Source organism: Solanum dulcamara, chromosome 5, assembly GCF_947179165.1.
Source record: "Solanum dulcamara chromosome 5, daSolDulc1.2, whole genome shotgun sequence".
In the NCBI taxonomy this organism is placed as follows: Eukaryota; Viridiplantae; Streptophyta; class Magnoliopsida; order Solanales; family Solanaceae; genus Solanum; species Solanum dulcamara.
Genome location: NC_077241.1, coordinates 67,280,940 through 67,307,616, shown reverse-complemented (window position 1 = coordinate 67,307,616; position 26,677 = coordinate 67,280,940). Strand labels below are relative to the sequence as shown.

General features: G+C 33.7%; 2 protein-coding genes across 3 annotated transcripts; both read right to left on the bottom strand.

Moving 5' to 3' along the window:
- Nucleotides 1-1,168: 1,168 nt before the first annotated feature.
- On the bottom strand, nt 1,169-11,392 carry LOC129889432 (transcription factor MYB3R-1-like). Of its 2 annotated transcripts, none has more exons than XM_055964720.1 (12): nt 11,122-11,392; nt 9,723-9,910; nt 9,149-9,203; nt 7,806-7,863; nt 6,297-6,391; nt 6,096-6,199; nt 5,450-5,578; nt 3,505-5,317; nt 2,584-2,924; nt 2,361-2,475; nt 2,030-2,233; nt 1,169-1,504 (listed from the first exon to the last, which is right to left on the bottom strand). In XM_055964720.1, exons 2-12 carry the CDS (start codon nt 9,794-9,796, stop codon nt 1,376-1,378), a joined length of 3,117 nt encoding a protein of 1,038 aa, XP_055820695.1. In that variant the 5' UTR covers nt 9,797-9,910; nt 11,122-11,392; the 3' UTR covers nt 1,169-1,375. The 2 variants fall into 2 exon arrangements, with proteins under 2 accessions (XP_055820695.1, XP_055820696.1); XM_055964721.1 differs by having other exon boundaries at nt 1,175-1,504; nt 9,723-9,915.
- Nucleotides 11,393-16,446: 5,054 nt separating this feature from the next.
- On the bottom strand, nt 16,447-21,647 carry LOC129889431 (la protein 1). The gene is made up of 10 exons (XM_055964719.1): nt 21,512-21,647; nt 21,305-21,383; nt 20,199-20,348; nt 19,953-20,095; nt 19,412-19,560; nt 18,942-19,043; nt 18,439-18,850; nt 17,487-17,634; nt 17,191-17,272; nt 16,447-16,693 (listed from the first exon to the last, which is right to left on the bottom strand). The coding sequence occupies exons 1-10, from the start codon at nt 21,557-21,559 to the stop codon at nt 16,597-16,599; spliced, it is 1,410 nt and encodes a 469-aa protein (XP_055820694.1). The 5' UTR covers nt 21,560-21,647; the 3' UTR covers nt 16,447-16,596.
- Nucleotides 21,648-26,677: the final 5,030 nt, after the last annotated feature.

Below are 26,677 nucleotides of genomic sequence, written 5' to 3'. Positions count from 1 at the left end.
TGGCCGCCGCGTGTTTAAAAAAATCATTCAAATTATTTAATTAAAATTATGTTAAAGAAATTTTGATTTATAGTTAATTTTAAATAATTAAATTGTAATCAATATATGGTCGCCATGTGTTTAAAAAAATTATTCAAATTATTTAATTAAAATTATGTTAAAGAAAAGGTCATTTTTGGAACTAAAAGTGGATGATTATCATAAAAAATTCTGAAAATTAATGCGCTTGTCATTCACCTTTAAGTCCAAAAATGACTTTTTCTTTAACATAATTTTAATTAAATAATTTGAATAATTTTTTTAAACACGTGGCGTCCATCTATTGATTACAATTTAATTATTTAAAACTAATTCTAAATCAAAATTTATTTAACAATATTTTAATTAAATAATTTTTTTAAATACGTGGCGACCATCTATTGGTTAAAATTAATTATAAATCAAAATTTATTTAACAGAATTTTATTTACGTCAAAGGGATTAAAATGCCCTCGAACTATTGAAAATGGTACAAAAATGCCGCTCATACCCTTTTCCATTAAAAAAAAGGTCATTTTTGGACCTAAAAGTGAATGTCAAGGATATTTTAGAACCCAATAAATGTATGAAATGCTTTTTTGTACCATTTCTAATAATTTAAGGACATTTTAGGCCCTTTTATGTAGATAAAAACATACCACATTTTTTGCAATTAAAACCCATAATTAGAGATGGAATTTCAAAACCTAAACAACTCAATTAAGAACTATGAGTTTAGAGGAAAAATTTCTATGCTCACTCAGTTGATGACTGCACATTCCGGTCATTAAAGTACCCCAGTCTCGAGCTCTAGCTCTCAACAACCATCTGCTACTATGAGGATATGACCATTCGTTTAACGCAACTTGTTATTTTCCATTTTTGGTTCCTTTCTACGGATGGCTCTACGAGTTGTAGAACTTTCTATGGTCAGTAGACCACCTAGCTAACCAGTACACTGGTTAAGGGAGGTCAACCAATGATATTGGTATGTAACACAACCATGTGATCCAAATCATATATTTGTAGAACTTGTAAAATTGCCCATGTTAGTAAAAGCAATTTCAGTCTATTGCTACACAATCCTTATTTTCTCTCCTAGGTGCAGTATCATTGCATCCTGCAAATTGAAGCTTCAAGAGGGGCTTTTGTACAAAATTGGTTTTTTTATTTAGCAAATGGAATTAAGCAGAACAATGTTTAATGAAATGATAATATCTAATCCATATCTTTTGACAAATAATTGGACAAGTATTTGTATTAAGGCAAAAAATAAAAAAAATACACACAGGTATATCAAATCTTATATATATGTTACAGCAAGAATTTCCATCCACCCTGAAAGGACTTGCTACTGCTACCTGCAGCCTTTCAAGAGGTAGGAAGAAGGACTTGAAAAGCTGTTGTTGCTTGTGCAACATTTTTCAGTTTCTTTTCCCTTTCCAGGTGATCCACATTCACTGAAGTCGAGCGTACGCCTCTCACTCTGCAAATGAACAGATAATAGGAAAGTTAAAAATTTCAGTCTACATTTAACTCTCATGACTAGTTAACAGATGAGCAGATTCCTAATTTTTCATGCCTCAGTTTCAGTTAGGCTGAGAAACTTTGAGCATGTTATATGTTGATGTGTGACTGGAAACAGAATTTGAGAAAGAAAAAACTAGACTGTTGGCACACACCATTCTTATGGATCTAAATGTCTATTGAAAATAAAATGGGAAGTTCAAAGTTAAGAAGATTACAAATATAGCTGTCATTCTTTTCGGAACAAACTAAAAAGGAAGAAAACAGCTATGTTTTTCCCTCAAGTTCATTTTTCGCAAGGAATATAAAAAGATTAAGAGGCAAAGATGTTAAAATTTCTGAAAAACTGCATAGTTATATCTGAAAACACATTAATGAAACTACAAAGTGATGACATGTGAAAACACATGCATAAATTAGCTGAGGATATTAAAAAAATCAAAAGATTAGTTTGCAATCATTTTGACATTAGGATCGCACATACCATAGCATTTGCTGACAAAAGAGAATGATTTTCATCTGCTTTCTGGTTTTTGGAGTTCCTCCCCCGTAGGATTGACTCTGGAGTATCGCTTCCCAATACCTCCTGGGCATCTGCAAATGCTCCTGCAGTCTGCTCACTCAATTGATTCATCAATCCAATAGCATCATAGCTTCTGTCACCTGGGCTCATAAACAGTGCAAGATCCTACAAAGTTTCAAAGTACTTAAATAAGAGCCTGGAATTTAAACAGAATAGAAGAGCAAACATAAAGATATTAAAGATATTAGTCTCATTGTAGAATGCATAATGTAATTTCCAAAATCCTATTTACCTCAAAAGTAAGTTCATTATCAAGTCTCGGGCTTGACAGAAAAGGAGTGAAGATCCATGGAGATTTCCAAGCTGAAGGAGATTCAAGACTCCTTTTATAAGGTGTTTCTCCAGAGCTGCAAAGAAATGGGGTCAATGGGCCTTTAATTTTGCAGGAAAGAAATGCTGTGGGAAGGGTATGAAGAAAAAACAAAAGAGGGTAAAAAAAACAGCAACTATCTTACATGCTTACAGTCTCAACTCCAACTCCATTTCCTGAAGTCTCAGCTGAGTTCTCCAAGGCAGTTGATGTTGGAGCAGATTGCATCGATGTAGTGATGACAAAACTACTTCCATCCTTCTTTCCACGCATACGAGGAGAGCAAATGACAGAGAAACATGAGGTCTCAAATGAAGATGAAACAGAACCTTGATTTGACGCAGCTTCGAGTCGTCTAGCATACTGGTTTCCTAGAGCTTTATTGCTTAGATTTGTAGCTCTGTCAGACTTGGCTCCAAAACGATCAGGAGAAAAGAACAGATCACTTGCGCTCAGTTCAACTAGAACTCCGGAAGGCTGTTTTATCTGAAACAAGCAGAGCATAAAAGTTATTTCCAATTAGAGGATTCTCTGCCGAATGAGTTGAATGGGTCTTGCAACTATATGTAAATCAGCATAGGCAGTTTTCATAACCATATTAAAACCGTGCAAGAATTTGAACAGAAACCCAAAATTAGATCGACTATAAAAGATGTTACAGTATCATGCAACAAGACTAAAAGACTGTATAGTTGAATGGGTCTTGCAACTATATGTAAATCAGCATAGGCAGTTTTCATAACCATATTAAAACCGTGCAAGAATTTGAACAGAAACCCAAAATTAGATCGACTATAAAAGATGTTACAGTATCATGCAACAAGACTAAAAGACTGTATAGCACCAGCACATTAAGAATAATGGAAACAAAGGAAATACAGATAGTCAAGATCTTGAACATAAAGGAAGGAATTTTGCAACACCGAGATCCAGTTTTTTGATTGTGTAAATTTTTCACTGAATTTTTTTCACATATTTAATATTAAATGGTAATGCTAATACTGACACCACCACCACTCAGAAAACACAAAATGGTACCAAAAGGAAACAAAATGACTCGATTCACCTTTCCGATTGCATCATTGGCTCCAAGCCGTTTGCCCTCCCTTGTTCCTTGATCTTTATAGTGAACTTCACCTCCATCTAACTGTCTCCCAGAAGTTCCACAGCTCGAATGTCCATTGCGTCCCTTATCCTCCTCCATTTGTCCATCTTTAGTTGGATTTATGTTTTCTTTATCTTCAGATGAAGCTTGAAGTTCCAGAGTTTGATCCTTAATTAGGGAAGACATTGCTTTTTCATCTGCAGAGTCGTCAAACATAACATCTAGTCGAGAAAAATCCTTAGCCAGATTAGAAAATGATTCTTGACGGAGATCACTTTCAAGCTTCTTTCCACATCTCTTTTCTGACAAAGGTGACACCAAATCACGGTGTCGCTTCTTTAATATAGAAGGTGTACTTGTGAAAGTTTTGGCAGCACTTCTCAAGATGGCATCTGGACTACCATCTCTAGTTGGTGAATCCCACAACCTAAATGGAGTAAGACAGTTCACAGAAGTCATCATCAACTGGCGGATGCCAAGAGGGCTGTACTCTTGCTGTGTATCTGTACCAGATTGTATAAGATCACAACTGAAAAATGGAACATCCAAGCTTGGAAAACGAGGCGGCTCATAGCATAAGGCTCCCCCATCCTTCTGCTCTTCTTTTACAGCTGAATTTCCATTCACCAATGGACATGTTTGAACAGTATTTGAAGGAGTTGAGCCAAAATCATTCACAGAAACAAGCTGTACAGAATCTTTTGTTTGATCCAGTTGGTCTTTCAGGAGAGGATCGTCCATAACGTTATCACAAGGACTATCAGATTCAATGGGATATAGAAAACCATCACATTTACTTGTCTGGGACTCATGAGCTGGATGTGAAGAATTATGAAACTGATTTGAGGCAATATCAAACATGAGTGAGCTTTGTTCTGAAGAAAACTGTGAAGGAACAGAACATGGTTGACAGGATGAAGTTCCCATAACATCTGAACAGAGAGGATTGCACTTTTCTATAGACATATTTCCACCTTCTGAGATTTGATAAATCAAAGAACCAGCAGTTTCATCTACACCATTCATACCAGTTTCAGAAGGAAAGCATTGAGGAATTTCTGCCTCAGGGTATGCCATCCTGAAACCCTCCACAGAAGTAAACATTTCATTTGGTTGATGTAACCCCACAACCATGCTTCCATCATTAGTAGTTTCGAACTTCATTCCATTTTGCTGTGGAAAGGTTACCATGTCATGATTCCCAGTACCAGTTAGACACTGCATGAAGAGACCTGAAGAATCCTGCATCAACTCCAGAGGAGAAATATTAGGTATGTCATCTGGATTAAACTGCCAATCTTTTCCCATTGATGTTGCCCAGTCATGTGAGAAGTTATGCTCCAGGAGCTTGGATTCGGCAAGTTCACTGGGCATTTCTTCCATTGAAAAAGTAATATCTTCAAAGGCTGGGGTATAGTATTCAGAACACGGTGCTGAACTGGAGCTTGGGTCCTTCCTATAATTTGAATCATCTAGCAATGTGCCCTCCTCTCTTGTATGTGCAAATGTGTTGCCCATGTCACTTGTAGATTGGGAACAGCCAGCAAAATTTGAACCTTGACTGCATTCTGAAACTTCCTCCATTTCTGTTCCTTCTTTACGAACACTATCATCTTCACTACTCTGTTGCAACTTTATTGAAGAACGGATTGATTGGTTCTGTTGGTTGACATTAGGCAGAACAGGGAACTGTGCAAGTGGTGCTGATGTCAAAAAGGTGTCCAATTTCTTTTTGACAGAACTATTCCAGTGATTTTTAATTGCATTATCTGTCCTGAAAATCATAGAAAAATCTTTACATGTCATATAAAATAATGTAGGAATTCTCAGTAACAACTCAAAGGGAAAAATAAACCAAAACAAACTCTTGCTCTATAAAAGAGAGTGGCCGACAGCTTCAAAGTACCTTCCAGGCAAAAATTTCGTCAACTCTGCCCACTTGTTCCCATAAATTTGATGGGCATGAACCAGAGTCAACTCCTCCTCTTGAGTCCAAGCTTCCTTGTTTATTCCAGGATTTAGATGATTGTGCCACCTGAAAAGATCACTCTTAAAAATTATTATAACATATTCACAAATAAAAGTGGAAAAATGAGCTTCATATTCTTGGAGAAATTGTCCCTTGCAATTTCAATCATGGTAAATAAAAGAAAATTGAACATAAATGATACCACAAAACTCCTATTCTTCCACTGGCAATGATTAGATGTCTCTGCATTATCATTCCATTGACATACATTTCTTAAATTTTACTGAGACTTGTCCAAACATTAGTTTATGAACAGCGTTTAGCACTTAGTGAAAAGGGTTTAGGTGGAAAACAGCAACTAAGTAGGTTAAAAAAATTAATGCTCATCTGGAGTGTAGAGTTCTCCATTTAAACTGAATGAGAAATATTAGGAAGTTGAAAACCCACAAGCTACCTCAGACAAGCTCTCGAAACTTTACTCACAAAAGAAATATGGAGAAAACTGTAATCATATCAAGGTAAAAAAAAAAAAAAAGCAGTACGCACATAGCATTTAGGAAAACAAAAGAATCAACTTGCTTACCTTTCCCTACATTGTTTTCCAATACGTCCTGGCAAATGTTGAGCAATGGTGGACCACTTTTTTGGGCCATATTTCTTAACTAATTCAGCTATTACTTCATCCTCCTGGAAGTCAAGAAGCAAAATGGTTAGTAGCACTATAAAAGACATGGATGCTGAGTATTCCAGCATAACCATGTATTATTCAAGCATATGTGTTTACCTCTTTAGACCATGGACCTTTGACAAGTTCAGGATTAAGAACCTTCTGCCACCTGTGCAAGCATTGTACATCAGTCCGGTCCTTAAAACATTCCGCTGCACAGAATAAATTTCTCAAATCAGTACATTCCCAAATGCTGAAGAAGCAGTAAGCTGATATTATGTCAAATAGTTTCTGCTATAATGACTGTGTGTCTCATAGAACTTCAAATGCAATTGTAGGTTAACCAATTCAAACGCAGCATATATATCATAACAGGGAAAGACTGATGCCTCAAAAATCTTAATCCAGCAAATATTTCTAAGGAAAATGATAGTGGAGACAGGTTAACTGGGAAGGCCAACTCATTTAACTAGAACATCTCTAACCCAATGCAAACAATTTATGGTGATGTCAGGATATATATGACTATCAGCTGCTTCCTCTAAAGTCTAATCAAATATGAATCTGTGACTAAAAGTATGAGCAGAACAAGTAAGGACAAGTGAGCAACGAACCATTGATGCAGAAAACAACGGTGGTGAATCCCAAAGTTGCTCCAAACAGACAAGGTTTACCTCATCCAGAGCAAATGTCTTTTTGAATTAGTACTACTATTGAGATGCACAAAAAGTGAGTACTTACTGTCAAATGGAAAGCACTGAGAAACCTCCATCCGGGTGGGGTGGGGATTGTACTGACCCAAGACAAAAGAACATTTAACTTGGGATTGCGGTGAATCTCAAATAACTAGACAAGTATAAACACACCATATCCTAATTCCTAAAACAGAACTACCTCCCTATGATGACCTTTAGGTCTTATTCTTGAGCTTTGATCAACTTCAAACTCAAAGTAAACGTTGATTTCTGCAGGCTTGACCAAAGTTTAGATAAGAAGATGCTTTTGGGCCAATTTTTCAGAGACATTTACATTATTTTACTTATTCCATCTTGAAACAACCACTAATTGTGTTCTACACGTCGAACAGCTGCCCTAGTTTGGACCTTTATTTTTTGACCTAAGATTGACTTTTTCTTTCAAAGTATATGTCGACTCTAAGCATAAAAGTAAATGAGGCCTTTTGTCCTGAGACTATCATTTAGCACATAATAGTAGAGGTCAAAATAAATAGAAGCACTAGTGCACACATCATCGAAAGGGTTTGAGTGTAAGCTGATTAGAGAAACAGTTCGGTTCATATGACCAAAACATCAAGAGAAACTGGCAGTTTACAGAAACTGACAAATAACTTTTACTTCCTGTGTCCATAAATTAACCAGTTGACCACTTCATCCTGAAAAAACTCAAGTTATTGTACAAACATCAGATTAGCTTTACTGTCTCCTCAAGTGTGATCTACTTAGAAATAACATATTTTCATTAATCCAACTGCAGAGATAGTCCTGTTAAAGTGGTGAGATAACATTGCCATCAGCATCTTGTGTTAAAGGTGAAAGATCAGCAGTATGCTCCACGAATGTCAAGCACATTAGGTTAATAAATAACAAGATGATGCAGTGCTTTTACCTATCTTTTTCCAGTTTTTCCCCTTAAAACGTTGGACAGCTTTGCATAGGGTTTCATCCTGAAAGGAAAAGGATTCATGTGGTTGGCAATATATAAAACAAAAAAGTTGAAATGTATACTGAAATTGATCAAACTCCATCACATGTAAAAATGTATAAAACGAAAATCAAAACCTAGGGATTGCAGAAGGACATAAAAGTCAACAACTAATGCAAATAAAACTTTAAATAGACGCCCAATCAATAGCCATCTACCACATAGAACACTTCTAACATTCTTCCTACATAGTAACTTTTCAAATTAAATCCTTTACCATTATGCAGATCATCATATTATAATTGAGTATCGTTGAGATTTATTGATCCAGAGAAATTTGCTATATACCTCTCCGGAAAAAGGGGGGAATCAGATATTCTTGTGCCAACTTTATACAAGTAAAGGAGGCTATAAGCAGCTGATGGGTAGGAAAGTGGACAAAAACACATATGCCCAATTATATCACTATTCATGCCTGCATCCTATGTGATATAAATGAAAGAATGAAAGATGTTTTGAGAGCTCAGTAGCTGCAACACATAAACACAAGTTTGTATGTTTATACTTAACTAGTTTTTTGGACAAAGTGAAAGACACAATGTTGATAATCTCTTTTGAGTTCCTACATAATATAGTAACTACACAGAAACTGTAGGATACCTATCTTCTTCTTTTTTTCACACGCTGTGCATATCAGTATTTTCTTATTGCTATATCGATTAAGTTATGTTACTTATTAACAACAGATATTCCTTGGCTAACTTTATGAGGAAACAATTCTCGGAAAGAGGAACCATACAAATTCAGATATTTTTGTGAATATGAAACAAATACCATAAACCTATTTGAAGTTTCAAAATATGTAGCAGCTAGTAGTCATCATCAATGCCTCTTAGCGTAGGATTCTTTTTCTAAAAAGCAGGGACAAATCAACTATGCCACAATGTCAAACTAGTTGAAAGCACAAATATGAATCCTCTACATATATTCTGCTTTATGAGGATTCATCATAATTTGATTAATGCTACACTCCCTTCTTTTACTTGTACTTGGACCTACACCTCGTAGACATGGACAAGAAATTTTAATTACGTACCACCATTCCAACCTTATTATATCGTAATAGAAGAACCTGGGAAAAAGTTCCCATTCTAGAAATGGATTACCACCCTTTCCCAACGGAGGAAAAGAAAAGCTTAAGTGTAAATAAAAAGGAACAAAAAGGAAAAGCAAATACATTAAAAAAAAATAGTAACTTGAATGCATAAAATTTCAACTTCGTCTCTACGGAGGAAGTGCCCACTTACTTCTTCAGGAGTCCACTGCCCCTTTGTGGAACGTCTCGTAGGACCACTAGTTCTCCTGTTAACATTAGCACCAGATGAGTGAGTAGTTCAACATTCCACAGATTATTTGAGTGAGATTTACCACAGTAGACTATTAGCCTGTTTGTATTGACTTATTTTTAAGCAGCTTATAAGTTAAAAACTGCTTATAAGTTAAAAAAAAAAAGTAAGTGCAGGCCATCTTTTTTTTTTTGACTTATAAGCTGTTTTCAACTTATAAACTGCTTAAAATAAGTTCATCCAAATAAACCCAACTATTTATTGGGGCTTATTTTAAGCACAAAATGACTTTAAGTTGGTCAGCCAAACACTCAAAAACAACTGAAAACAACTTATAAGCAGCTTATAAGCCAATCCAAACGGCCTCTATATCTGAACTCAAAATTCATCTTAATAGCCTTTTAATGTTGTGTCCAAAGACTGAAAAGTTTGTGTAACATAGCAGAAAAAATTCAATAAAAAAATGCACAAAATCACATAATGACACTTAAAATATGGAATGAAAGAAGAAATGATCTACTGCTTTGAAAATTACCCATGCAAAGCTCGAACTCTTTGGAAACTATTGCTAGTGCCATCGGAAGGAGTGCTTATTCTGTCACTTTCCATGGTTGTTTGACACAAAGACAAATCTGCATAACCCAACACCCAAAGGTCGATAATTCTCTCCAAAATGTCTTCCCCAATTCATTATACGCCACCCTAAGATGTGGGATCTCCTACCTGCTCTTATGACAAAATGAGAGGTTAAGGTCAGAGCAAAATCAGAACATAATGGTTGCTAAAAAGAATGAGATCAGAGAATCTCCTTGGTGGAAAAGGAGGAAAAGAAAATATACAAAAAGGCCCCGAGTGCTTCGTTAATGATTGTGCCACATCTGCTCTTTCATGAACAAACCAGAAGTCCCAGTTTCAGCAATTAAAAGTCTGCTGGATACTTAATTCTTTATAGTTTTGGAAGTAAACTAGAATTTAACTTTATGTTGTTAAAATTTGTGCAACATTCAAATTGTACAAAAGATTCATACAAACAAAGAAAAAAGATATAGCATATGATATTCTGGCTGGATCAACAAAAGAAAAGAAATCATTCACCCTAATCACAAGCCCTTCAAATATTATAAGCAAGGTGGGGTCAATAAATATTATGCAAGCAATCAGCTGATCCTTTTGGGTGTTATGATCAGAAAGACAAGAAAGCTTACAATATAATCTGATATAAGTAACTTAAATAAACTAGTCCGTAACAGAATTCAAAATTCTGTTTTCAACTCATTAATCTTATCTTTTGTCTTTCGTTGAAGCCTAAAATAGCATTTAGATTTTCTCCCCGTACATAGAAGCCCCGTGCACTAAGCTCCCACTATGTGCGGGGTCCGAAAAAGGGTCAGACAACAAGGGTTAGATTTTCTCCCATTTGATTTTTTCTTCTTCTTTTGATTAATAAAACTCAAAATCACCTGGGTACAACTACTAGAACAAAGTGAAGTGAAGACACAGCTCCCTTAATAATTACACCCATGTCGGATCCTCTAAAAATGCACTACTTTCCAAAAGGATCCAACACGCACCCGTAAGTATTTTTTAAGAGTCCGAACAACATAGGTCTTCATTGATGCCACCAATCATTGGATTGAGGGTTCAGTAAGAATTTAAACAGATAAATTTGGGGAAACTATAAACAAAACAAAATCAGCAAAATTAACAGAAATCCCAAAGCAAGATAAACAAAAAGAAATTAATAAAATGATCAAACAAAAGAATGTAATCAAATTAGGGTTCAAGATACATCCTTTAACAACAACAAGATTCAAACTTTACAACTACCCAAGTACCAATAAATCATAAATTAACAAATCCAACGTTAAAAAAAGATAAATTCAATTACATCAAACCCAAAAACAATTACCCATCATAGGAAAAGATGCACTTACAGAAAACAACTTCAAAGTATTCAACCAAACCAGTGGAATAATTAGAACAAAGCACATTTGCAGATCGATTCCAAACACGCAAAAAAGATTGACGGATGAACTGGAAGATCTGCAAATGAACTGATGAAATTTAGTGAGAGAAATTTCTAGAGAGAGAAAGAGAGAAGTGGGTGTGTTTTTGAAGAAAATAATGAGAAAAAAACGGTCTGTTAGGAATTCAAATGTTAAAGAGGGCGGACAAGTTATTCGAAAACCCTATGAGGATTTAAGGTTTCAAAAACATACTGAGACTGGATTAACGGTGGATGATGTTTGTTTAAAATAATCTCAGCCGTTGGATTGATTTTATATTTGGTAAATTTTCAAATATTTTTCAATACTAACGGGCAAGTTTATACCTGCTACCTGCTTTTGCCATTTTCCTCTCTTTTTTTTTCATTTTAAAGTCCTTTTTCTTTTTCTTCTTATTATTTTCTTTTTTTCAAGGCGGCTAGATTTTGTAAAAATAACTTAAAATACAATTCTAAGAAATGCTTGTGATGAAAGAGACAGGAGCAAAGCTTGTATGAAGAAAGGAGTTACGAACAAAAGGTTGGAGTGAATATTTTTTTAAAATCTTTTTTAGGTGGATTAGTGAGTTTATGTCTGGCGGAGGCACACAATGAGAAAATAAAAAGAAGTGTATGATGTCAACCAACTCAATAAAAACAATCCACTAAGAAAGATGTGTTAAGCTTGTGATTTTGTTTTAGCCAGCACAGGAGCATCTCTTTTCTATTGAATCTCAAATTATTCAATCAGGGGACACTATACAAAGATTTAAGATTGTTTCTTTAAATTGCTCTCCATTTTGAATCATATTTTATTATTAAAAGTAATATGATAATATGAGGGTGAAACAGTGGGCAATTCTATATTATATAGGAAGCACATGCGTTTTTTTCTGCGCCGATTTTACTTATTTTTTACATGTCCGTTCAATTTCTTATCGATTCCCAATATGATAATATGATGGTTGATAAAGGTCAACTTTTCTTATGTCATATCAAATTCTCATCGCAAAAATAGATAACAATAACAAATCCAAAGGTGTAGCCATAACAACACTGAATTCTATATGTTTGTTGGCTTTATGCTTTAAAAATTTCATTCAGAAGAGGAGAATACTTTTCACAATCTTTTTTTCCTAACTCTAATCAATGGAAAAATCTAGATTTATCTTGTTTGATCTCACAGAGAAATCACAAAATTGTTTTTCCTTAGTATAGTATGCTTGAAAGATTAACATAGTACATAGAATGGGATGGTTTAAGTAGGTTCGTTTGGTTGGGAATAAGTTGCTTCAGAATTAATTATTTCAAAATTGTTATCTCACTCTCAATGTGGAAAAAAATAACAGTACAATTTTGGAATAAATTATCACACACTTTTATTTTAATCAAATATGAGATAAAATTAATCTCAAAATTAATTATTCATTATCCATCCTATCAAGCGAGCCCTAAAGAATTATGAGAGAGAGAGCGCGCTAAACATTCCAATTATTTGCAGTTTTATTAGCATCAAAATTTAAAAGATAATTATCTTAAGTAATGCGTTCAAATTGTGCTAAAATTTTAAAGTGGTTCTTTAGCATATATTTCTTTTCAAAAATATAAGATTAAGAAATATGTAGTTTTTTCCTTCTAATTGACTCTAAATTTTTAAAATGTTGACTGATGCTCTTTTCGGCCAATTTTGAATAGAGTGGTTTGTAACGGATTAAATTGGAATACTCATTATCAGATTGCTACATTATCTTTTTATCATATATATTTCAATAAGTGAATTGCCTGAATTTTCAAAAATTGTATTCGGAATTCATTTCGTCGAGATAAAATTTCAACGAATAAAATGTCATCAGTAAATTGTAATGATTTTTTCAGCAGCATTTGATGTATGAATAAATTGGTGAACGATTGAATAGTTAAATTGGTGAACGATTGAATATTTTCAATGAATAAATTTTTAACGACTTTAGTCATCGAGATATTAAAATGCATTTGTTTCATTTTCAATTGTTCAAAACACAATGAATTTATTTAGGGTTAAAAGATGGAATTAGAAACTATTTGGAGCTTAAAATGAATTTCTGCCCACTTCTTTCCCTAAATTAATAAATTTAGCTCCCTTGGCGATAGATTTTGGAAGTATTGTTTTTTTTTAAAATATTTTTTCAAATATTCATAAAATTTTCAGAGTTTTGAAAATCAAATCTCAAAATCTATTTCAGATTTCTTTTTGACCCAAAATATAGCGTTGGCCTATTTAAAATTTTAAAACATATCTCAAATTTTAATATTTTATAATTAAAATATAAGACACAAATTGCCAATAAACATAATTATAGATTTTTTCGTTCATATTAGTTTAATTCAACCATTAATGTAATTTTTCCACCTTGACTTTCACAACTATATAACTATTTATAGCTTGATCGTAGTTTGTACTAAAACAATATTACTTGTTTAATCACGTAGACTTGTTATTAATTTGGAAGCCAGTAAATTTGGCGCTTTGTTATATCTAATAATTACTATAAAATATTGGGGAAAGAGTCAAAAAGTTATATAAAACTAACTTCAAACCACATTAGGGGTGTTTACAAACAAAAAAATGAATTTATTTGGATTTAGTTTGATTTGATTTAATTTTATATTTTTAAAAATCGATAGTATTTGATTTAATTATGATTTTATTCAAAAAAAACTAAAGAAATAATCGAACTAGCAAACTATATTCATATTTTTATAATTATTTATACCTAATATATTATTTTTTAAAAATAATTTTAAATATCAATTGAATCAACTTTGGAGCATGATCATTGATGTTTGCAAGTGTTTGTTTTCTAATGTATTTGTTTTTCTATTCCCCATCTTGAATAAATTTTTGCATATAATTAATAATTTTATTTTTATGTATAATTAATAATCAAACAATCGAATTAAAATTAATAACCAACAAATATTATTTTTAAATTTTTGATCAATAACAGATCCAAACCGCCTATCAAAACCCTAAACGACATATGAAAACGGAAAATTCTCCACAATGTTATTCAATATGTATGTTGAATGTAATATGGATAAAAATTAGGAGTACTGTAAGTAAGATAAAATAAAAAGGGACAATAATTACTTTGCAAAATTGGATTCACCCAAGTTTCTTTCCCAGCTCAAACGTTATCTGAAGAAGATTTGTTGCAGTAATTATAAACATCACTTAAAGCAAGGAAGAAAGTTAGTAAGAGGTATAAAGAGAGATTAAAACAAACATTTTTTTTTTACTAAAAGCATCTAACAAATTAGAAAAACAAAACAAAATTTCTCATACTTTTGTATTTTGAGATATTACATAATTCGGCCTAGTAAAATCTAATAGAATTGATTTCACTATATAAAATTTATTGCAGATCCAATGTGTCTCTCGGAGGATGGTTATTGAGCACGCGAGAGAAGTCTTAGTAGATATGATTTCGCATGGACTCAGACGTTCAGACGACTTCAATAGATTTCACACCAAATAACGCAAAAAGTCATCGTTTGGACAAGTAACAGAGAGGACATAAAAAACCATCATCTTTGCAAAGGGCATCTATAACATGTTTTAGATATTACAGAAGCCCGAATTCTTATACAGAGAAACCGTTGTTGATGATAAATCTAACACATCAAACACCAGCAGTAAGCAACATCAAGTTTTATGACATCCTTAAACTCAAACCATAAACTGAGAAAAGATAAGAGAGGCATATATGGTGAAATTGAATTGATGAAAAGTTAATGAGGAATGTGAAGGAGGCATAGAGATTAGGGGATATTTATATGAGAATATAAACGTGTGGAGGAGCTAGGGTTGCTTACATCGTGAAATGACATTTTTGTACCTTCTAGAATATTCTTTTCTAATATAGTGGCTTTAGCTTTCCCAAAATTGCATAAGCATTACCAATACTTGCGTTATATGACAGTTTACTTTTGACAAAAATGTATAAAAAGCAACTGCTCTCTTTAACTATAAAAAGATTGTAATTCATATTATTTGATCCTTGTTAATTTGATATATTTTTTAAAAAGAAAATATTAATTAGAGGTATATTTTATTAAATTAATTTTATTGATGCTGATTTAAAATTCTAAATTTGACGATTATTGTCTCTGTTTAAAAAATATTTGTCATAATTATTTTTTTGAGATTTAAACGATATAATTTTTTATCATATTGATATGAGAAAAATTAAAATTTATAGTACTTTGTATATAGTTTTTAAAATATCTAAATATTAATTGTCAAATATCAAACTTATCTAGTGGATGTTTGACCATATTTCATTGTGAAATTTGACCAAAAAAAGTTCTTATTTTCAAAGTGAAAAATGAAATTTAAAAATTGAAGTTTTGTTTGGTCATGAATACAAATTGAAGTTGCTTTTGACTTTTTGTGAGTAATTTAAAGTGAAAAAAATTATTGTTTTTCAAATATTTGAAAAGTATGATCCAAAATTTTACGGTTAAACATGTATTTGAGAGCTGAACTCCTAAAAAAATAATAAACATTCATGGCAAAACATCTTCCTCATCTAATTTAATTTTGAAAATTAATAAATTGACTCGTGAGAAGTAAAACATGATAACTATTTTGAAATGAAGAAAGTACCATTTTATATAGTTCTTTAATAATAAGAATCGTATATTTTTTTAATTAATAATACTCTTTTAATTTATTAAAATAAAAATAAAATATGTATTTTTAACGTAGGGACTCTCAGTAAAATATGTATCTAAGTACTCTGCCCAATAGATCCTAACCGTTGATTTTTGCCACTTATGCGGTTCACCCCCCTTTTCATTTTAAACTTTTATTTTCACCCCCAATATTTATTCTCCTTTTTAGTCGATGGCATGAATTATAAAATTTCAATGAAAATATTCATCTTCTTTTTAAAATTTCATAAAATTGAATATTTTTATTTTAAATTTAAATAGATAATAGTTAGTAAGTGTAGGATTTTCATAATATATAAGAACTAAGAAGTATATGTCTTTGATTTTGATATACAAAAGAATATATCTAAAACTAAGTCATATTATATAGGAATTTAGTATTATAACCCTATATTTTAAAAGTGTAAAAAAAGATGTTACAAAATCGCTATTTAAAATGAAGTCAGTTGATTCTAATTGGTCAATTTTCAATCAAAACCCAAACACAAGTGTAGTTACCATCTTTTTAAAAGTTAACTATTATTATTTTCTAACACACATTCAAACAAAACATTGAAAATGGAGAACATAACTATTTTATGATATTGAGACATAAATTAAGGCACAAAATTAGTAACACATTACGACGATGAAAGTATATTATCGTAGTAATGTGGAACAAGATAGGTTGACAGGTTTGATAGTAAATGATACAAAAAGATTAAATTCTTTATGACCTAGTTTTCTGGAATTTGTTTGGGCGTCCACCAAAATCGTTTCCCCTTCCACGTGAATGCTTCCCACCTCTGTTGAACCTTCCTCCTCCCCTATGTCCATGAATAATAACAATAGTAAGCAAAACATACAAACAAGCCCACAGAAATCTAAAATAGCTTTTCTGCTCCAAAACGACTAATGATGGCATTAAAAGAGAAGTTGTCAATCCTTTGCTCTATACCACTTTCAAATCAAATCTCAACATTCATCCATGCATGCACTTTCATCTAGTCTTTTCCTTTTAATTTTCTGTTGCAGGTGGGTATTTGTGCTCGTGATACTACTGGTCCTAGTAACCTAATATGCTTCGAAAGAACCCAGAAGCGTAAATACTCAAGAAATGTACATGAACACTACATTCCTCTTATTTTTTGCTCTTCTGCTACTTAGCATCTATTTACTGTTATCTTTTTTGAGAACACACTAAATAGTGGTGGGATCATATAACATTATAACCTAACCTGCTTTTTGAGAAAGAATCCAGCAGAATAACAATATCAGTTATGACCACACATGCAAGTCAAGCAACAGACAGTTAAAGGCTTACCTTCCCCTATTCCCTTTAAAGTCACGGCGTTTGTCCTGTTGGTTATTACGGAACATATTCCAGTATTCCCTCTCAGCATCACCTGATAAAAAAGTAACACACAAGTAACTATCTTGTTAGAGAAGTGATTCACACACAAAAGGATGAGATATAAATAATGAAAATAAAATAAATTAAAGAAAGTAAAATTGCGATAAATGAAGTGCTAGGTCAAAAACAAAGGTTTATTCTCCCAAACAAGAATTGGACAATTGATAATATTAATGTAATTCTAGATATAGAATAAAAGCACCCACCAGTTACAGGGTCCAAGGCAGCAATGAAATTTTTCACCGCCAAGCCACCTTCCTCAGCAAGCACTCCAGCAGCACGTGCTTTCTGTGCAGCCTCTTCATTTTCAAACCTTATATATCCTGATTCTGCTCCAATAGTGAAATCGATGAACTGCACAAGAAAAGCATGAAACTTCAAACGTCACACTATGCTTTGCTGATGCATTTACAGTTCTATTTGACATAGATATCATGATCTTAAACAACTTCCAGGAAAAACAACCATTTTGGAGTTCATACAAATGGAAATAAGGACAGATACCAGAAAAACATGGTATAATATCCTTGATACAAAGTATTCCCCAACTTAATGCAAACTGCTAATAAGATTACTCCCTCTGTCTCATTTTATGTGCACCCTTCACTTTTTAGTCTGTCCCAGTAAAAATGTCACCTTACTATAATTAGAAAAAAATTAACACTATAATTCCCCTTTTACCCTAAATGAAATGATTTACAACCGCACAAATATCTAATGATTGTTTTAAACCACAAGTTTCAAAAGTCTTCCCTTTCTTAAACACCTTGCCAAGTCAAACAGTGCCACATAAAATGGGATGGAAGGAGTAAATAGATTTGGATTGCTAATAATTTTGGGATAATTTTGCAGTTAGTAAGCATTATTTTTTGGGTGAGTGCAAGACCAGAATGACACTGCTCCATACTTCTAATCGCAACTGATTTAATAGGCACAAAGGGCATTTAGCCAAGCAGGAAGAAAACAACTACATTCATTTTGCTAATCCAAGAGAAGGATAAAAATGAAACAGCAGTAGCTAATATGAAAAATTGACCCTAAGAACAACATATCTATAAAGCAAAATGACTCATCAAAAGAAATACATATATAGAACAAAACTATGAATATGATTAGAATGAACAAGTGTCAAACACACAAATAAAAAAGAAGAATTACCTTCACAGTACCAAATTTTTGGAATACGCTCTTCAAGTCTTCACGCATAACAATGTCCTTGTTATCCTTGCAAGCAGCAATCGATAATTTTTCTTCAGCTGGAGCTTGCTCATCATCTTCAGTTGGAATGTCCATGGATTTCACTGCGACTTCCGGATTCTGAACATCAGTCTCCCCACTTCCATCCTCTGCATCTTTTTTCTTACCCTTCTCATTATTGTCTTCATCTTTAATATCTTCTGTCACTTTCTCATCTGTCACTTCAACATTGTCTTTTGTTGTATCTTCATTGCCTTCTGTTTTGGGAGCAGTTATGCTTTCAGTAGCCGGTTTATGATTACCATTCTGTTCTGTAGAGCTTTCAGCAGAGATTCTCTTCAACTTAAATGCAATGATCAAGCCCTTTGGATAGCTGCCACCATCACATCTATTGAGTTAACCACATGCCAAACATGCTAATAAAATAACAAATAAGGACTACTTAGCAGTAGTATCATACTCACTCTAGTTCAGACTTCGAATTATTTTTACCATTTGGACCACTACGAGGAGGGTTGAGCTCAACTTCTTTCTCCTCATTGGCTCTTTCAACATCGAAATCTTTCCTGAATAACCAAGATCAGCAATATCTATGAGGAATAATTGAAAGGCATTCTTGGATGGAACGGCTACAACTTAAGGCAAAACCGGTCGATGAGGAAGGCATAAAAGAAAATTTGGAAGACTGTCCCTCTTTTGCATTATATAAACTATTTGGTTGGGAAGGAACCATAGATGTTTCGAAGCAAAAGAACACAGTATTAACTTGAGAAAAGACATAAGACCTTAAGATTTTGGTGTAATGCTGGATTTTGTGAGTTCATTACAGATATAATACGATCCCCTCCCAGCTTTTCTAGGATAGTAGAGATAACTGTTGTTCCTGGTATTTTATCTTCATTAGTAAAATTACCTTACTAATCAAAAAACTTACTTTGGTTTCAGTTCTAATTCGACTCCTCCATAAACCAAATTTTTCTTCAAAATGTTAGCCGCATCTTCCTCATTGGAGAACTCAACAAGAGCAGTGCCACAAAACATCCTTTTGTCAGCTACATGACGAGGCAGTCTCACACTGTTAACCTAAAGAAGAAACAAAAAAAATCATTGACCGGCAGCACACATTTACCATGTTCGCTACCATTTTATAATATCAATGCAAGTAATGCAAACTTCACAGTGGTCAGGCAGAATTATATGTCTCGAAGGATACTATATAAAATGTACTGGAACACCAAAACAATTTCAATAGCTGCTCATCAAGCTGAGAGTGTTCTTTAACAGAAACAAGAACAGAAATGTTCTATTTCTAATCTTCTATATCATCCCACCCCCCACCCCAGCTAATCTCTCTTTTCCCCTTTTTAACCAATAGTTATCAGTTTTACAAATAGAACAGAGATACCGAATTTCATCATAGGTAAAGCAAGAACAACCCTTGAAAAGTAAGGCAAGATCAAGGTTACAGATATTACCTTGCCATGCTGACCAAAGAAAGACTCCACATCTTCAAGCTTAATACTGTATTCCAATGGGGATGCAGCAACCGTCCTAACATCAATTTGTTCAATAACCTCCTCAGGCTTCGCAAGCGCACTGACTCTACCAACTTTCTTCCCTATAATATACACCAAGTACAGTCAGCCAACTCACTATTATGTCATCCAGAAGTGATCAAAGAGAACAACACATTAATTAGCAAAATCAAACAAGGAACATACCATCTTCCGAAATCTTAAGAAAAGAAGAAGCTTTTAAAGCTTCAGCAACAGATTGTACAGTATCATCTGATATATCTTCTGTCTTTGCCACCCCCAAATCCAAGTGAGACCTCATCCGTGAAAACGAACATATCAAAGCTAAACTGACCACTAAAAAGATTTAGTTAAGTGCTACAATACATTTTATCCACACAAACATACAACAAAGCAAGCCCTATTATACATTTGGATCCGTTTCACTCCAGCACCCAGTATGACGAGGATTCTTTGAAAATTAACTGGTTTTATTTTGCCAGTCTAGTTACTACAGCTCTCCTCCAATATCTGGTTTGGCACCAACAGAGTTATCCAGAAATGCATACAATTCCATGTTTTAGGTGAGTTCAGAAAATGTACAAATCCTTGTGATGTTGTGCATATGCTTCCTAGATTTCAAAAGACTTGCAAAACTTACTGATCACATTATCAACAACATTCTTCCAAAACCTCAATGATTCTACCTATACTTTTTAATACTCTCTCTGTTTCAATTTGTTTGTCTTAGTTACTATCTTGACAGTCAAATTATATTTTTTTAACCGAACTTTTTCAAATACTTCTAAAGATTTTGAATTGTTGACCATTGTGACTTATGGTACTTTTTATGTAGTTTCTAAATATGTAACTCTTATTTCAAAAAAATTGAAAATTCTATGTCACAATTCACGCCAAACATTAGATACAAATCGAAACGGAGGGACTAATTCTTAAGGTTAAAGAGTTCATCTTTAGCAGAAATGTCAAATAAGTCAAAGCTAAACTTACCACTATTTGGCGTTTGGTTAAGTATTAAGTACATTTTAGTGACAAAACCATAAAACCTCCATAGTTAGTTGAGTTTATAAACATACAAGTCCTTGTGCATATACTTCCTGTCAACAAACAACTTATTCAAAAGAACAACCACATTCATCCAAGACCTCAACAACTCTTATCTTATCTTTTTCATCATTTTTTTGGTTAAAAGATTTAACCTATAGTACAAATGACAAAAAAAAAATCAACATGGATCCAAAAATAATGGAGTAAACAGTAAGATTAGAGTACATGTGGTTAAGAAAGGATACACCCATCTTCGCTTTCTTCCACAGTTTTCCTGAGAAACCCATCTTTTGGGAGATTACTATCACTGAAGTAAAACTCAACCTTCAAGAAAAATGGTTGGAAAAAGCAAAATCCGATAAGACAAAATGGTGCTATGATGATAACAGAAGATACAGTGAGAATGAATTATTATTTTTAAAAAAAAAACAGATAAACCCAAAAAGACTAACCTGTCTAATGATCTTCTTGACGGTTTCTTCGTCCAAAGTTTTTGCCATTATTGTGATTTGTGAAGGTACAACAAAGGAGAGAAAGCAAGAATCTAGGGTTTAGGGTTTTGGAAGCAGCGTTAGTAAATGAATTTGCGTTGTTTTGAAGTTTGTATATATATATATATATATAACTTGACCCGCTAAACAGGATTTTAGTTGGGGCTAAATCGGGTCGGGTTGGGTCAATTATTTTCACATATTCCCCTTTGAAAGAATACATAATTACCATTAAGGAGTACCTTCTATCAATTTTGAACTTGTTATAAATTAGAGCAAGTAAGAAATATAGACAAAATAAATAAAAAGATAAATAGTACAATGTGAGTTCCTAGGTTTCGATTTATCTATATATAATTAAAAGAAAGAAAGTCTAATCTAGGATTATGTGAAGTGGCAGCATAAGGTTAATCTATGTGTTAATTTTAGGACAAATTAAATTTTTACAGCTTTCTTTTTTATAAATTTAAATTTGGATAGTCATTTAAAAAATTAAAATTAAATATGTTTAAATATGAAAATGAATTTTTGTAGTTCTTAAAAACTTATTGTAATTTAAACCAAAAGATAAGTTTTAATTAATGTACCTGAATTTAAGTTAAAATATTAACAAAGGGGCAGCGTAAGATTAACGTTACTGTGGTTATTTTCAAACTGAATATTATTGTTTGTCTTTAATTTTTACAGATTTTAAAAAATAATTCACAATTTAATAGTTATTATAATTTTTAAACTGTAAATGGTGAAATTTAAAAATATTTTTAGTTTTAAAAGAAAAAAAAACGTGGGTTGTTAGGTTTTTTGTTCTTTTTAAACTTGATTTTTTTTAAAAAAAGTTAATTTGAATGTAAGATAGGATAAATTTTAATTTTATGTACAGTTAACCAGATATAAATATGGTAAAATTCAAATTCACTAAAATAAATAAAAAACTAATTGACTTAAATTAACTCCTATCTGATGAAGACAGTAATGAACCAAAGTGAAGGAGACTTACAGAGGAAGAAGAATGAAGAGAGAGGAAGAAGAATGAAGAGAGAGATTAGGGCATCTTTTGTATTGAAGAATATTGAAAAAGTGTATTTTAGTAGACTTCCTAATGTGTCCATATATACATGTCCTAGATATTTTATCAATTCTCTAACTACTAATTAGTTACAACTAACCTCTTAGTTATAACAAACTAACAACTTTCTAACTAACTACTAAGTCACAACTCCTATTTTATCACTCCCCCTCAAGCTGGCAGGTACAAAAATATCTAGTACCCCCAGCTTGGAAACAAGATATTCATGTTGTGATCTGTGTAGCCCTTTTGTCATTATATCTGCCTGTTGCTCATGTGTACCCAAGAACAGAGGCTTGATCAGTCCCTTTTGAATCTTCTCTCTAATAAAATGACAGTCTATTTCTATGTGTTTTGTTCTCTCATGATATACTGGATTTGCTGCTATCTGTAGTGCAGCTTTACTATCACAAAAAAGTTCCACTGGCATCTCCAATTCTTCACCTAATTCTTTATATAATCCAACAATCCACATTATTTCCGAGACAGTGGAAGCCATGCTTCTGTACTCCGACTCTGCTGAGCTTCTTAAAACTGTTGTTTGCTTCTTTGACTTCCAAGAAATCAAGGATTCACCATGTTTGATCAAGAAACCTGTGACTGATCTTCTAGTATTTGGGCATGATGCCCAGTCAGCATCACAGTACCCTGTCAGCTTGTTCTCATTTCTGCTATTCATCAATATTCCCATGGCTGGATTCCTTTTTATGTATCTTACTATCTTCAATGCTGCATCCATATGAGACCTTTTTGGCTTCTGCAAAAATTGACTTAAGGTTTGAACAGCAAAGCAAATATCTGGCCTAGTTAGTGTCAGATATAGTAATCTTCCAATTAATCTTTGATATGATCTTATGTCCTTCAATATTGGATCATCTGTTGCCCCTGTTGCCTCATCCATTTCTGTTGTTGTCAATTTAACATTGGCATCCAGTGGTGTCCATGATGGTTTGGCTCCAGTTAGACCCACTTCCTCAATCATTTTCAAGGCATACTTCCTTTGGTTCATCAATATTCCCTTCACTGATCTGCAGAATTCAATTCCCAGGAAATACTTCAGAATTCCAAGGTCTTTGATCTTGAACTTAGCATGCAGTGCTTTCTTGGTTTGCTCAATTAGTTCCAGGTCATTTCCACCTATCAGCATATCATCAACATATACCAGAATCACCACAATCTTTCCATGTTTTCTCTTAATAAATAATGAATGATCTAGGCCACTTTGTAGAAAACCAAAGGTAAGTAGTGCATCAGTGAGTTTTACATTCCATTGTCTGCTAGCTTGTTTAAGACCATATAGGGATTTAACTAGCCTACATACTAAGCCTTGTGACTCCCCCTGGCTAGAAAATTCCTCAGGTAGGGACATGTACACCTCATCATGCAAATCACCCTGTAATAAAGCATTATACACATCCATTTGATGAATGTTCCAGGCAGAAGCAGCAGTAATAGAGAGTACACTCCTCACTGTAACAATTTTCACAACAGGAGAAAAGGTATCTAAGTAGTCAAGGCCCTCTCTTTGATTATAGTCTTTTGCAACTAATCTTGCCTTGTATCTTTCAATGTGACCATCAGCTCTGAATTTGACTTTGTAAACTCATCTGCAACCAATAGGATGTTTACCTGGAGGTAATGGAACTAATTGCCAAGTATGATTATCCTGAAGAGCCTGAATCTCTTCTTTCATAGCTTGGATCCAATGCGGATCTGAAGAGGCTTCATGATATGATTTGGGTTCTGTAGTGCAAGAAAAAACAGTGAGGTACTGCTGATAAGAAGGGGAGAGGTTGGCATGACTTAGCACATGAGAAAGGGGATATGGAGTTGATGTTGCAACACTGTTGGAAACATAATCTGTCATCCAAGAGGGTTGTTTTCTTTGTCTGGAAGAAGTTCGAACAGTTGGTACTTCAATGGGAGGTTCAGGAGCAGGAGCAGTAGGAACTGCACTAACAGGAACACCATTGGTAGGAGAATTATTTAGTGAGACAGGATTAGGAATTACCTCATCAGAGAAAGTAGCAAGAGGCTCATAAATGAAGGGATCTGTAGAAGTATTGAGAAAGATTAGACCAGTGTGTGCAGTGGTCCGGAAAGGAAAAATGTCCTCTTTGAAAAGTACATCTCTGGATATGAAAAAGGAATGAGTCACCAGGCTGTACAACACATAGCCCTTAGTCACAGAAGAGTATCCCATGTGTACTGCAGGCACAACTCTTGAATCAAATTTATCACCTGAAGGCAGCTTCTTGGCATAGCATAAGCAGCCCATGGTTTTGAGATGATCAAGGGAACATCTGTGACCATGAAATATTTCAAAGGGTGTTTTACCTTTTAAGGCAACTGAGGGTAATCTGTCCATCATGTAAACAGCCCCTAATACACAATGCCCCCAAAACTTCAAAGGAAAAGCCCATTGAAATCTGATTGCTCTTGCCAACTCCAAAATGTATCTATGCTTTCGCTCAACAACTCCATTCTGTTGAGGGGTGTAGACACAGCTTTTTTGATGTACTATACCATTGGCCAGAAATAACTGCACACATTCTGAATTGACAAACTCAGATCCATTGTCTGACCTGAACACCTTAATGGTCTTATTGAATTGAGTCTGGATCAGCTGTATAAAGTTTCGAAGGACTACTACAACATCACTTTTAAGTTTGAGCAAATATATCCAAGTCATACGTGAATGATCATCAACAATAGTCAAAAACAATCTATAACCATCAACAGTTTGAACATGAAAAGGACCCCATACATCCAAATGCAACAAATCAAAAACACCAGAGGATTTAGTTTCACTAACCGGAAAAGCCATTCTAGTGTGTTTAGCAAGAGGACACAATTCACATTTGTCTAAAACTTGTTTGCAATGACCATGATCAATATCCAGAAGTTTCTGCATTGCACCAACAGAAGCATGACCCATTCTTCTGTGCCACAACATAATATCTACTGCATTTTTTGTAGCAATCAATCCTCTCATCAGCTGCTGTTTGTCTTGTGCTCCTTTTATTTTGTGCTTCAGCAAATAAAGGCCTTCCTTCTCCCTACCAATCTCCAACACCTTCCCACTTGAGAGGTCCTGGAATATACAAAATTCAGGAAAGAAATTGACTGAACAACATAACTCCCTGGTAATCTTGGCGATTGATAAAAGATTATATCTAAAGTCAGGTATATACAGCACATTGCTTATAGTGTGGCCATCAATGATTTCGCAATTTCCAGTGTGAGTCACATTTACTACCTCACCATTAGGTAGATGCACCTGTTTATCAGTAATAACAGTATGCTCTTCTTGTAAGAGCTCTTTATTAGATGTCATATGATTCGTAGCTCCGCTGTCTACTATCCATTCCTCCCTTTTATCTTTTACAGAACATGCTAAAATAGTATCTGATTCCTCATGTACAGTCACATTGGATGCAATAATGTTACCTTCCATGTTATGAGATTCTGCATTTGATAGCTTGCCCATGCTTGCTGAAGATGTTTCTCCTTGCTGTTCCTTGTCCAAAAATTGTATCAATCGATTGTAGCGATAAGGATCCTCTAATAATCTCATTAACTGATTGCAATTGCCCTGAGGTAGAGCCACTCCTCTGTAAGCTTCAATATCAGGTTTCGTGCCTCTAATACCTTCAGGAAACTTAGAAGCTTCCTCTTTCACATTATACACTCTTCCTTTAGGCTCTTCTCTTCTTACCTGGTAGCCATTGTTTCTAGGATCTCCATCACGTGCGTGAATAGGATTGACACCATTTGGTTTCCTTTTAAACTTGTAATCTGAAGGATAACCATGCAATTTGTAGCAATCTATTTTTAGATGACCTTTCAACTTGCAATAATCACATTGCACATCCATATTCTTCTTGAATCTACTGAAATTTCCTCCTCGACTTGTCATGAGAGCTGTTATTTCTCCATTCATGGATGATCCAGTCGCATTGACCATAACCTTTTGACTCTCTCGTTCAATCATCATAGAGTAGGCTTGGTTAATGGATGGCAGTGGAACCAACATCAAAATCTGGCCTCGAGATTGTTCA

What these genes read in the sequence shown, in the direction of transcription:
- LOC129889432 (XM_055964720.1), bottom strand. Translation starts at nt 9,796, where the DNA reads ATGGAAAGTGACAGAATAAGCACTCCTTCCGATGGCACTAGCAATAGT. An exon ending in GGCAGTGGACTCCTGAAGAA is followed by an intron (nt 7,864 to 9,148) that starts GTAAGTGGGCAC and finishes TTTTCCTTTCAG; the next exon opens with GATGAAACCCTATGCAAAGC. An exon ending in ACGAAATTTTTGCCTGGAAG is followed by an intron (nt 5,318 to 5,449) that starts GTACTTTGAAGC and finishes TATGATTTTCAG; the next exon opens with GACAGATAATGCAATTAAAA.
- LOC129889431 (XM_055964719.1), bottom strand. Translation starts at nt 21,559, where the DNA reads ATGGCAAAAACTTTGGACGAAGAAACCGTCAAGAAGATCATTAGACAG. An exon ending in TCTTTGGTCAGCATGGCAAG is followed by an intron (nt 19,561 to 19,952) that starts GTAATATCTGTA and finishes TTTCTTCTTTAG; the next exon opens with GTTAACAGTGTGAGACTGCC. An exon ending in GAATTAGAACTGAAACCAAA is followed by an intron (nt 19,044 to 19,411) that starts GTAAGTTTTTTG and finishes TTGGTTATTCAG; the next exon opens with GAAAGATTTCGATGTTGAAA.